The sequence below is a fragment of the Nicotiana attenuata genome, unplaced genomic scaffold (genome assembly GCF_001879085.1).
Source record: "Nicotiana attenuata strain UT unplaced genomic scaffold, NIATTr2, whole genome shotgun sequence".
In the NCBI taxonomy this organism is placed as follows: domain Eukaryota; kingdom Viridiplantae; phylum Streptophyta; class Magnoliopsida; order Solanales; family Solanaceae; genus Nicotiana; species Nicotiana attenuata.
The window spans coordinates 117,337-130,496 of record NW_017672486.1 but is presented as its reverse complement, the minus strand read 5'-3'; the positions used below and the strand labels follow the sequence as shown (position 1 = coordinate 130,496).

At 37.1% G+C, this 13,160-nt stretch overlaps 1 protein-coding gene across 1 annotated transcript; it reads left to right on the top strand.

The window, feature by feature from the left end:
- Nucleotides 1–1,415: 1,415 nt before the first annotated feature.
- Nucleotides 1,416–12,184, top strand: LOC109213381 (signal peptide peptidase-like 5). The gene is made up of 14 exons (XM_019377171.1): nucleotides 1,416–1,732; nucleotides 2,840–2,998; nucleotides 4,132–4,243; nucleotides 4,345–4,464; nucleotides 5,684–5,805; nucleotides 6,446–6,619; nucleotides 8,740–8,774; nucleotides 8,868–9,024; nucleotides 9,255–9,308; nucleotides 9,418–9,510; nucleotides 10,217–10,359; nucleotides 10,833–10,903; nucleotides 11,821–11,904; nucleotides 11,979–12,184. Exons 1-14 carry the CDS (start codon nucleotides 1,598–1,600, stop codon nucleotides 12,095–12,097), a joined length of 1,578 nt encoding a protein of 525 aa, XP_019232716.1. The 5' UTR covers nucleotides 1,416–1,597; the 3' UTR covers nucleotides 12,098–12,184.
- Nucleotides 12,185–13,160: the final 976 nt, after the last annotated feature.

The window sequence follows — 13,160 nt, the reverse complement described above, 5'->3', positions numbered from 1 at the left end:
GGATTGATGATTGCAGTGCACGGGGAGCCTCCTCGGACCTGACAGGCTCCTGGACCCGGGCTCTGGAGCTGAGCTATAGCCGATTGCTGGGCTTGCAGCATGTCAAAAATCATTTTAAGGTTGATAGTCTCTTCGCCGACTGCCTGGGCCCTCGAATCGTCCTCTCCCCGGACGCTATGCGATGATCCGGAGGCCTGATCAGTGTTGAGCGCCATCCGGGAATCGGCATCTATCGGGTTTTCGAGCCCGGGCATTCCATTGTTTCCTGTCTGCTGTTCAAGTTCGTTGTTAATTGATTGTGCCATTCTATGAGTTGGTAATTTGAATGTAAGATGGACTCTTTTGCAAAGAACCAGTGTATTGTGATGCGTCAAGAAAGAGTACCAAAGAGCTCACCAATATCCTTAGCCCCACGGTGGGCGCCAAACTGTTTACCCTCGAATTCGGATAACAATTGAATTTATATGGGGTTTTAAGGATCCGTGAACTAAAAGATACAAAAGGTTTTTAGGTTGAGGAAAAATAAAGATAAAGACTCAACAATTGCTGTTAAAGTAAATAATCGCAGAATATAATATTGCTTAGAACAATTGTGCTTGATGGCCTACAAGAATTTAGAGAGATCCCCTTTTATACATTCTGATTAAGGGTAAAAATAAGGTAGGTAAATTGATTACATCGTGGATCCCTGTAATTACGCCTTAATGGCCTGAAGTGGTTGAGAAAATCACGTTTGGGCGAGATATCCGGCGACGCTTGGTTATCCGTTACGAGTCCGGCTTCCGACCTTGTGTGTTTCTCCATCCGGTGGTGACTCATATCGAGCCCTGTAACGGTCCCGAAATGATTCGACCTCGGTTGTAGTCGTGGCCGTCGTTCTACCTTGCATCCAGGTCGGGTTCGATGGCCCCGACTCGCTCCGGACCGGACCCAACCTGGTCGGGCTCAAGCAAAAAAGGGTATCACCCAATACAACATAAAAAGTGGCTAAATTTCGATTACTTTTGAAATTGGGCTATTTTTGAACGACCAGTTGTAAATCTGGCTATTTTTAAAAATCACACTAAATTTCGATTACTTTTGAAACTGTGGCTATTTTTGAATAACCACTTGTAAATCTGGTTATTTTTGAATTTCTCCCGAAAGTAGCAGGCTAGCCATTTTCGAGCCTGTAATTGAAAAATAAACAATCTTTTCTCCCACAAAGACGTTAATATACATAGATAGAGATAACTAATAGAGCTTTGTGAAATGCAATACGTAAACGCAATTAATGAAGTGTATCTATAAAACGTAAAATGCGATGTATAAAACGAATTGGTGAATACGAGTTACAATCGCAAAATCGCAATCATTTACCAATTTACAGTAATGCCCCTCTGTATCACCGTTGGGTACTGAATAAAATTCGTTTCCTTTGATTAACGTCAAAAACCGTAAACGTCAAAAACGTGCCAACGTCAATCCCTTCTTCCTTCCCCCTCAAAAAATTTTCTTTTCATCAATGCAGAAATAGGCGAAGAGCAAATATATCACCAGATATATTATTAGGAACAAAAAATAAATAAAGGAAGGAAAAAAAGGGGGAAATTAAATTATGGCATTTTCTTCATTGCATTTTGATTATGGACAAGTGAGCCTTTTTATTCTGATTTTATCATCATCAATAATATCAGCACATGCTGCCCCTACTACCAATGTTCATAGCTCCTGCAGCAATGATATCAATACGGTAAATTATTTCCAACCCCCTTTTCGTATATATTTTCTTTTCAGGCAAAAAGAATTGTGGGTTTTGTTTTTGGGTGGTAATTGTGTTGAAAATGTCATGTCTTTGTATTCTTTTCTATGGGGTTTTTGTAGATTTTTTATTTGATATTATAATTTTGTGGTTTTCATTAATAAAAATGGATGCTGAGCCTAACAACACCAAAAAGTTAGCTCATGATGAGTATTGGCAAGAACATATTAGGATAACTCAACCTTCATTTTGTTTATCTTAGGGAGTAATTATGATGGGGTTATGAATTTTCTTATTTTCTTTTGAGGGGTTTCTAAAGTTTAAGAACTTTTTTTTGGGGTGTTGTAATGAGATGATTTTGAACGGGTGAGGAGGCTTTGCATTTGGGTTCATGAATTTGGAGGCATTTGATTCTACAACAACAACACCATACCTAGTATAATCCCACACGTGACATTTGATTAAAAAGGGCAGCTCGGTGCATTAAGCTCCTGCTACACGCAGGGTTCGGGGATTGGCCGGACTACAAGAGTCTATTATACGCAGCCTTCCTGCATTTCTGTAAGAGCCTATTTCCTTGGCTCGAATCCGTGAGTTCCTGGTCACATCGCAGCAACAAGTGACATTTGATTCTGAAATTAAATATTTTTGATGATTTAGAAATTCATCTGGAGCCAACCGCAGGACCAATCGCAGAGTTCGAAACTCGGAGATAATGGGCCTGCCTCTCTTTCTCCACTTAAATACCAAGCTTAGTTCTTATGATGCAATGCTCGAACCTGTGAGCCTGTGACCTAAGTCACAAGTCCCTCAACTTTTGATACTTGAGCTAAGCCTTGGGGCTTAAATAAATAATGTAATAATTCTGAGGTTCGGGTGTGTGTTTTTTGGTTGTTACTGTATAAAGATTTATTCAGGAATTAAGAAAACTGCAATCTGATCATATCTCGAAGAGATGGAATTTAACAACATAGATAAGATTGGTTTGGTCCATTTTTTAGTTGGTCTAGAAGTATTCTCTGTTTTAGTTCTGTTCAGCACATATGGGAACTTACTGATGTTATTGTATTTAATTCTTTTTCTTCCTTTTTTTCAAAGATTCTGGTGAAGTTGTGGGTTAATGGTGCTGAGAAAGATTCAATAGTTGGCTTGAGTGCAGCATTTGGATCTGTATTACCCACTGATACTAAACATGCCCCCAGATTGCCTGCTGTTTATACTCAACCTCCGAATAGCTGTTCTGCTTCCTCCACCAAGGTATTTACCCCACATTCCTTACACACCTTTACTTTTAGGTGGATACCCGAAACATAGTCCAAGGTGCTGCTTAAAGGGCAGCCCGGTGCACTAAGCTCCCGCTATGAGCGGGAACTTAATGCCCAATTTTGATAGTCCAAGGTGCTGCTTGCTTAAATAATAGTCGTAGTTCTTTCACTGCCCAATTTTGTTTCTTTGATCTTTATTGATGATCTTGCACCCGTCATTTGTTGATTTGAGAATATTGGAGAATGATAGAAGTCCTACCTCAAGAGCAACAAATTGCCTAAAGAAACTTTTTCTTTTACATGCAATACATAAACTTAGGTGACAACAAAGTTTCTTTTACATGCAATACATAAACTTAGGTGACAACATCTATAGGTTAAGCATGCATTTAAGTATCAGGCAGTTAACTAAATTCAAGCTTCTAGAGTCTGCATAAAACAACTTATTTCAGCATATGAAAAACTTATAGAGTAAGTTTCAAGTGTGAAAATCGAAAAGGTACTCTTTACTAAAAGTAATCATATAATGGGCCAATTGCAAAAATTTTCCTTACTAACAATTTGTGAGTCTTCTAAAGTTGCAATTGTCTTCGCTTTTTCTTTCGTTGAGCTTGTGTTGGTTTTAGAGATACATATACTAGTGGTGTTTGTGGATGAAAAGTACCCATTTGGTGTTTAGAACATAGATTTTAAGATTTGAAGAAGCCCTCAAACTAGTATGACTATCCACTAATTCTTTTGAGTTCAAATATTGCTTTCGAAAGGATAAGATTAAACTTTTAGCTCCTATAAACAAGAACTTTCCTATCATGAAAACAATGATGGATATAGACTCGTAGATTGTGCAGAAATTGAATCACATACTAGTGTGGAAGCGTTTCAGTTATAAAATAACCTGAAAGGGTTAACACTAAGATCTGTCAGAAATTAAGTATAACTAAGTTGGCTCATTTATAATCTATAATGTTTGTTACAAACTGTTTTTACTTTGAAACACCAAAGAAGTCTAAGTTTTCATTTCAGTTTGGCTGTTGCAAAAAATAGTTTTGGTATTGCCCTATAAAACGAAAAATAGTTGTAGTGTTAGTTTTACATTAAATAATGCAGAGATATCAATTGTTCTAGTTATCAGGCTCTATTGCACTAGCTCGTCGCGGTGAATGTGATTTTCTAATCAAGGCTACGGTTGCCCAAGCAGGAGGTGCATCAGGTGTTGTGCTAATAAATACTGAAGGAGGTTGTAACCCTGACTCACTTTGTCATCTTAGGTCTCAAGATCTGTTTAGTTATGTTCCCCTCATCTCTTTCTGAATGACACCGCTTCCTGCATTTATTTAGGTGCTCTGGAGATTGCTTGTCCTAACAATTCTACCATATCTAATGTAACCGTTCCCGTCGTTTCAATTTCAAATGATGGGGGAGATATTATTGATAAATTCATAGCTGCAGGAAAGAAAGGTAAATCCCTGGCCTCATCTATATTGCTCAAATGTTTTGTGAAGTATTAGCTTTTCTTTGGATTCTAAATTTTGTTGTTAAGAGGTTGAGTAGCTTATGATGCAATACACGTTTCTCATATTACATATTATTCAGTTTTTGTGGTAAATATGAAATATAATCCCAGTTCTTTCTGGTTAACTTTTGGTGCAACCAAGAGATCCTTGTTGCATAGATTATTGGTGTATTCCATAGGAAATCATATGAAAGTTATGTGTATTATAGAAAGCTTTTAGATGATAGTCAATTAATTGTTGTGTACGGGTGATGTACATTCGTCGCAAAAGGCATGTCATAGGGTAATACTTTGAAAAAGCAGTTACGCGATGAGTTTGAGATGAAGGTTTATGGGTTAGAGTTCAATAGGCCTATATCAAGAAGTTTTTTCAGCGTTTCAACATGAACAACGCACAACCTATAACCATACAATGCTGCATGTTTCATGTATCTCCAGACAAGTCAGTTAAAAGATGAAGAGATGAGTATCATTTATAAGATGGTTTACACTCATCTTGACATTTCACATCTGTTAATGTATTGAGTAGATTCAGGGCATGTTCCAGGAAAGAACAATTACCACCAGGGAAATGGATGTGATGTCTATAAACACCAAAAAGCTAGCTCGAAAGTGATGTCTATAACTCATACATTTAACTGATGTGAAATTTCCAACATCCCCTTCCCCAGAAGCCCAAGGTTGACATCTGGAGTGGGGATTGGGGTGTAACATAATATGGTTGGCCTGACATTGGGGATGAGTCCAACTTTAATAGCATGTTAAAAAGGACATTGGGCCTAATTCCAACACTCAAAAGCTCTCTCAAGATGTATGAATTGTCCAAAACTATGTAAGGGTACTACAACTTATACAATCTGTATTGGATGCTAATAGCTACAACAGAGATTGAGTACACATAAAAAAAAGAGGTTTAGTGTATGACTCTCAAAGGTTACACTGGCTTGATTCTTGCTAAAAAAAATGGGTTGCACTGGCTTGATGCGTTTAATAACTTACCATTAAGGAATGAATGCTAAGCTTTGTTGGCTAGAGTAAATGACTTTTTATTTGCAAACTTTGTCATAGGGACTCTGTAATTGGTGCAAAATTATTTATTATTTCTTGTTTGTTTTATTTCAGTTGGAATACTTATGATATGTGTGTTTCTTTTTCTTAATCCAGTGGAGCTGCTGTTATATTCGCCAGATCGCCCTATTGTGGACTACTCGGTGTCATTCATATGGTTGATGGCTGTTGGAACAATTATTTGTGCAGCTCTTTGGAAAAGATTTACTCGATCTAAGGAAAGTGATGACTGTGAACTATCAATCCCCCTCCCCCAAAACCCAATACACACACACACACACACACAAAAAAAAAAAAGAAGCTCTCTGAAACATCTTCACATTTGACATGCTAAGCTTCTAATATTCTATTAAATTCAGTTAGCAGCAATCCCATCTTTGCTTTTGTCTATGGTTACTTTGATAAAATTGTCATCACTGATCTTGCAGTTGATCTAGTTATTTTAGATTACCCTGGCTGTTGGATTTTGGGTTACACAATTAGGTTATAGTTGTTGGTCTTTAAAAATTTAAGTACGTTGACCAAGGTTGATATGTTGGAATACAGTGGAATGAAATATACCTGAATACAGTGGAACGGAGCCGAAGATTCATATATAACCTCAGTTGATTTGAGATTAAAATATACTTGAACAATTGATTGGTCTATGTGTGTTTGCGTGCGCGCGTGCACACACACACACATGCATACATGCATCTATAACTGAATTTGATGTATGCTCTATTTTTGTGTGTTATGAGCATACTGTGAACATGTCTCCTTTAGTTTTCCTACTTCTAGTTTGTGTGTCAAATTTGGATAACACCCAATGATGCCTTGTCTGTAATGGCGTAAAAAATTGATATGTTTTCGTTACAGGATGACGATGTAGTAGCCAAGGAGGATGATGATGATGAAATTCTGCACATTACTGCATGGACTGCTATTGGGTTTGTCATCTCAGCATCCACATTTCTGGTGCTACTTTACTTTTTCATGTCGACTTGGTTTGTCTGGCTGCTGATAATACTTTTCTGTATCGGTGGAATTGAGGTATTCAAATTCGTTCTTTCTCCATCTTGACTTTCCTCTAAACCAATACAATTTGGTCTGATAAAACCATCTCATTTCATGGCACTATTTTTTTTTCCTGTAATGTTTTAAATCATCTCGTTCTTTTTTCCTGAGCCGAGGGTCTACTGGAAACAGCCTCTCTGCCTTCCTATAGGCAGGGTAAGGTCTGCGTACACACTACTCTCCCCAGACCCCACTTGTGGGATTACACTGGGTTTGTTGTTGTTGTTGAATTAGTTGATAGTCTGGGGCCATGCATTTAGTATCTAACAGATGAGCAAGATAATGATATCATGTATCTGTTCGTATGTTACACAAAGAAAATGGAAGATAAACTTGAAGTTCTAAAGATTTTTATAAGAATGTGTTTGTCAATGCCTAATAATTTATACAATGATGGATTTATGAATTATTATGTTACTGAACTAAAATATTCCTCCTTGCAATATTTTCAGTGCATATAGCAGTTTTTCCTGTTAATCTAGTTCTCTACCTACAAACTAATCACGGAAATGATATGACTTTGTGCTTCAGTAGTAACTGTTTCATAGCTGGTCAAATCGAGCACTCAAGTGTACAAATATTTGTCATGCCCCCACTCTCCGGCCTTAGACCCTTGATAAAAATATTCAAAGAAATTTCTGGGACTGGGAGTGCTAGTCCTGTACGATGTGTACAATCACATACCGTAAGGATTAACAAAAGTAAATGGCAAAATACATAAAGAGACACCTAAAGTTGGCCCCAGATGTCTATCTCACACTCCAACTTACCAGGTGACCATCTAGACACTTTATGTTGGTTTAAGTGAGCCTCGTATACCTCTCATGCTGAGATGGCAAAACAAGCGTGTTTCACTTGTTTTTAAGCGCGTGAAACCTTAAGAAAATATATTTTTCCTTTTCTTTTCTCAACCAACTCAATCTGTGAATACCATTAGAGGAAGAAGGTCAAACCCCACGCTAGAATCGCCGCCAAAACCAACACTTCCGTCGCTACTGCCGTTACTGGCGGCGCCGGTACCAACTTCTTCTATCTCTATTTTTCTCCACCAAAAGAACACCACTGTAAACCACCAGACCACTAGTATTCACCACCCTCTTATTGCATCCTTTACAACACCATCCTACACTCCATACAATTATTAATTTCCAGAACAACCACCATTGTTTACTATCACCCCATTGACGAAGATGAAGAAGAAGAAAAGGGGGAACGGGGATCGGGGGAGGGGTCCTCGGTGGAGAGCTTAATTTCCGGTGAAGATGGATAGGTTGGCCACCAAAACTCAATTTCTTTAAGCTAATTTAAGAGAAGCGATTACAAAATTTAGATTGAAATTGGCCACCAAAACCCAATTTCTTGATATTCTTTTTGAGTTTAAAAAATCCAACTTAATTTTAGAGAAGAAATCAATTACGGGTTCAATAATGAAAAGAGGAAGAAGAGGGGTAAATGAGCTCGTTGATCTGGATGAACAAGAAACGAATTTTAAGATTGAAGAGTTCTATACTGATTTTGTTTGGATCAAGAAGAAAGAGATTGGCTTTTTTTTTTTTTTTGGGGGGGGGGGGGGGGGGGTACTGCAATGTCAAGGGAGTGCTCGGGCTGATGAGGTGTATTTAGGCTTAATTTTCTGGTTGCATCACAGACCTTAAGTTATCTATGCTTTCCACTTTAGATCTTAGGAACAGTAAATTTAGTCAACATTTTGTGCGATACAAGCATTTTTCCATGATAATTGTGCCTGCCATAATCTTCTGAAAGGTTAACATTTCCATCTGCTTATAGATGTAATTATAATATGTGAACTTACAGATCCATATGCTTTAGTTAGCTTTCAATTTTTCTGAGTTGACGTGCTCAAGTCCATATCTGTGGTCTTTGTAGGTCAGGTTATCTATTTTCTGACTACTCATTCACTTTCAAATTATTAGCATACATTTGATTTTGATGCTTGATTTGTGCAACATATGCAGTTATATCATGATCATATGCACATTCTACATTTTTGGCTGAGCAAAACTTAATCTTGTTTGTGCTTGGTCAACATTTTTTCTGCTTGTTGAACTTTTATTCTTTAATTGTTTCCTTCTCAGGGACTGCATAACTGCATAGTGTCGCTCATACTAAGGTATGATCTATTGACCCATGATGTCTGTGTCATATTTATGTGTAGAATTTTTGATTAGATCTTCAACTATGCTTCCTACAATCTTTTAAGCAGCAAATGTAGAAGTTGTGGAAAGAAAACACTGAATTTGCCGCTTCTTGGGGAGGTCACTATTCTGTCTCTAGTTGTCCTATTACTTTGTGTGGCGTTCGCCATCTTCTGGGCAGTAAACAGGAAAGAATCATACTCTTGGATTGGTCAAGACATTCTTGTAAGCTTGATCTATAGTTTCTTCCTAAACTATTTTATGTTGTCGTTTGTGTGATAGACCTTTGCAGTTGGATATTTATTTGTGTTATTAGTTGAATGATCTCTTTAAATCTGCTATATGATTTCTAGGATAATACAGTTTTATGCATCCATATCACCAAGTCTCACTCTTCTAGATATTTACACCAGCTGAAAACTGTTTAAAATAAAAGAGAATTTTATTTTCGCCAGGGAATTGCTTTGATGATCACTGTTCTGCAGTTGGCTCAGTTGCCTAATATAAAGGTGTGTGATAGCTTCTATAAACTCACTCGTGAAAACACTTGATTTCTTGTTTTGCTTTACCTATGTTTACTAATATACTTCTCATTTATGTCATTCCTTTCTCTTTTAGGTCGCTACAGTGCTTCTGTGTTGCGCATTTGTCTATGACATCTTCTGGGTTTTCCTATCTCCTACCATATTCCATGATAGTGTTATGATTTCAGTAAGTTTTCTCTTTAGTTACAATTTCAGTCCGTACCATTGATGCATATAACTTATCTGGGTCGCAAACCTTTTTGGGGGATGTCTTGAGTGATATATTGGTTTGGAAGTGTTCAAATCATATCATGAGTTGGTTTGACATAAATTTGGATGAGAAAATGAAGAAAAATTAAATTAATCTAAAATTTTATTATTCTTAGTTTTGAGAAATAGTATATTTTAGAATCTAAAATTAATCCATAATTCGTCATTGCTTAGCATATGTAACATGCATGCGTGCAAAGTAGCAGTATACATTTAACTTCTTTCGAGGCTCTTTGACTATTTAACTAATTGACGTGGATTGTGGAAATTTCACAAAATGAAACAAAAGCTTTTAATTGATTTGCACAGAACTAGGTAACTATTTTTATTAAGCTGATCCAGATTGTTTAAAACATATTAGATGCACTTGTGTGATTTTAAATGTGCACACATGTATGTTTTTATCTTTTAATGGTTTAAATGTTGCTTTTCTTTTCTTTTTGGTATATGTTAATTGAATTTTATTTTGATTGGTTAATTGGTGCTGCTTTCTTTATTATGCTGGATTGGATGGTGTTATATCAAAACACGATTTTTGTCATGCACTACATACCAGAAGATAGTTTAGCTCTTCAGTCTCCGTCATTAAGTTTTTGTATTGGCGGATTTGGCCCCTGTTGTAGGTTGCTAAAGGTAAGAAAGCTGGTGGAGAATCAATCCCGATGCTTCTGAGGGTTCCTAAACTAACAGATCCTTATAATGGCTTTGATATGCTTGGCTTTGGGGATATTCTCTTCCCTGGTTTGTTAATTTGCTTTACATACAGGTATTTGTGCTCTTCAGACATCTTGCAACAATAATTGTTACTCTCTTTCAGAAAAGTAAAGATAAGCGCATCACCTCGATTAAATAGGTCTTCTCTACCTTTGTTCTTAAAGGGTATTCTCATTTTAGGCGTCTATAAGGAGAATATATATTAATTTAGTCATGAACGTTTTGATATAATGACGATCTGGGTTTTGATGGAAATTCTTATTTGTTATGAAACATCTCTAAGTATTGCAGTTTAGAAGTATTACAAATGGTTTCGGTGACAATGGTTAAAAGTTGGGAAAACTAAAATTGGATAAATGGTTGGGGAATGCAGCAGAGGATGTTTTCAAGTCAATGGTTATTGTTGACCAAATAAATTGCAATGGCTTAGCAGCTCTGTTTTTCAAACTTCACTTGTTTTTTTCTTACAGAATGATGGCGATTTAGTTTTGACTTCTTAATCTCTTTCTTAATCTTCTTTTCCAGATTTGACGAAGCTAGAAAGAAGGGAGTACTAAATGGATACTTCCTTTGGCTGATGATTGGTTACGGAACCGGTGGGTACTTCTCTTTTCTTCCTTCCTTCTTCTTTTTTATTTTATTTTATTTTTTTGTTTTTTGTGGCTGCTATCGAAAACAGTCTCTCTGCCTTCCCAAGGTAGTGGTAAGGTCTGCGAACACACTACCCTCCCCAGACCCACTTGTGGGAATTCACTGGATTTATTGTTGTTTTTTCTGGCCCTTTCTGCTTTTACCTGCTCTTATTTTGTTAATCCAGATCCGCTTGTTTTAATGCATTACTGCTGCTCTTAGTTGCTCGAGACCATAAAAACCTTGAAAAGATCAAAGACCCACATGACTCTACAAAAAATTGCCGCAAAACATTAAACAGAATGGCTTTTCATTTGTGTACAAATGGCAATTAATACTTAAACGCACATGCTCCGATAAAAATGAAATCCATATAGTGGATAGAGTTACTCGGTATCTGTGCTGGTGGGAGGTAGCAGTTACCCCATGGAATTAGTCGAGGTGCGCTCATCCTGGCCCGGACACCACAGTTATCCACAAAAATTGAATCAACTAAACGAAACTCAGAAGAAGAAGTCTCTCTTTACTGAGTACGGCTCCCATAATGCATTGCTTTGAGATTCTCACTCCAACGTACAATTCTTTCATTCAATGCCTCTGAACTGGCTGTAAGGGTCCTGCTGGTCTCTGGTGCTCAGCCTTAACCAGCTGGCACACTAAGCATTTAGCCAAACCTCCAACTGTCGTAATACAACAATGTTTCTTCTGCTTATAAGTCTGCACGTAAATTGTTTTGTGTGCCGTGTATGTTAATTCTATTTTTTTACATGTAAATCAATATTGATGATTTATCATTCTTTTTCTGTTTCCTTCCTCCTTTTTACTTACTTTTCTACCTGCATTTCATTCATTCCTCGCCTTAATCAATCTAAAATCCATGCAGGTCTTTGCTTTACTTACTTGGGCTTGTATTTAATGAAGGGACACGGTCAACCCGCTCTCCTATATCTCGTGCCATGCACACTAGGTATGACAAAGTAATGACCACTTAGTTAAAGTTGATGTTTAGTTTTTCATCGTTTTAAAACCTTTATTGTCTAGGAACTTGTGTGGTACTGGGTTTGGTGAGACGCGAACTGAAAGACCTTTGGAACAATAGCGATGAATCAAAACAAATGGCTGAAGAACGTCTGGGAAGCACGCGTCTTGGAAGCGCTTGATAGAGCTTTCGAAAGTTTATTGCATGGGCAAGAAGAATATAAAGGTGACAAACACAAGCCATTTGGTAAAAGCTGTTCATATATATATAGAGTTGAAGATTTCCAAGAGGAATACCTTTCTTTCTTGCCTTTTTATGTATAATCATTCATCCCTTTTATTGTTTAACATCCAATTTCAGTACAGCTTTACCTTGATTGTTATGTAACATCACAATAATCACAGAACAGGGAGGATGTTGTAACTCATTCAATTACTTCCAATAGTAAAGAATTCCCATTTTCTTGTAAATAAGATTAAAATTTCTTTTACTATTAGATGTTTCCCTTTCATATGCAAATCGCTGTTTTGGTTATATTGTACACACTCAGAAGGCTATTGTGTGAATTCCAAAACGTTGATAGGGAAGCTCCACCAAAAATACCAGAATAGTATCGAGTTGCCACTCTAATGTGCTAAAGTTTCAAATATTTTTAAGGAACAACTGTGTTTTGGCGGAAGCGGAGCCTTGGAGCAACGGTAAAGTTGTCTCTGTGTGACCTATAAGTCAAGGGTTCTAGCCATAGAAGCAACTACTAATGTTTGTAGTAGGGTAGTTGTCTACATCACACCCTTGGGGTGCGGCCCTTTCCTGGACATTGCGGAGCTTGTGATCGGGTTGCATTGTGTTTTGGCTAAGCAAAAGAAAGTGAAAATAGCACGGGCTGGCTAGTTTACGAACTGAAAAATAGCCAGCGTTTGCAAAGTCATTGAAAAATAGTTACTATTTTGCTGAAACACGGATTGTTCCCGCATAATATGCTGTATTATCGAGCTCATGCGTATGAACTTCCAGTATATTATGTTGGAATTCCAACACATTATGCTGGAATCTCATATGTAAAAATTTCGAACTCCAACATATTATGCTAGAATATTTCTAGAATTTTAAGGGTGTTTTTGTTCAAATTTTATCTTTACATAAAAAAATGGCTAAATTTTGAAACTGTGGCTATTTTTCAATTATCATTTGTAAATCTGGCTATTTCTGATTTCACCTCAAAATCCCTCCTTAGCTTGAGCATC

Excerpts from the sequence above, each read along its gene's own strand:
- LOC109213381 (XM_019377171.1), top strand. The coding sequence starts at position 1,598 with ATGGCATTTTCTTCATTGCATTTTGATTATGGACAAGTGAGCCTTTTT. Across the intron at positions 5,806-6,445 it reads AAAGATTTACTCGATCTAAG|GATGACGATGTAGTAGCCAA; the intron begins GAAAGTGATGAC and ends TTTTCGTTACAG. Across the intron at positions 9,511-10,216 it reads ATGATAGTGTTATGATTTCA|GTTGCTAAAGGTAAGAAAGC; the intron begins GTAAGTTTTCTC and ends CCCCTGTTGTAG.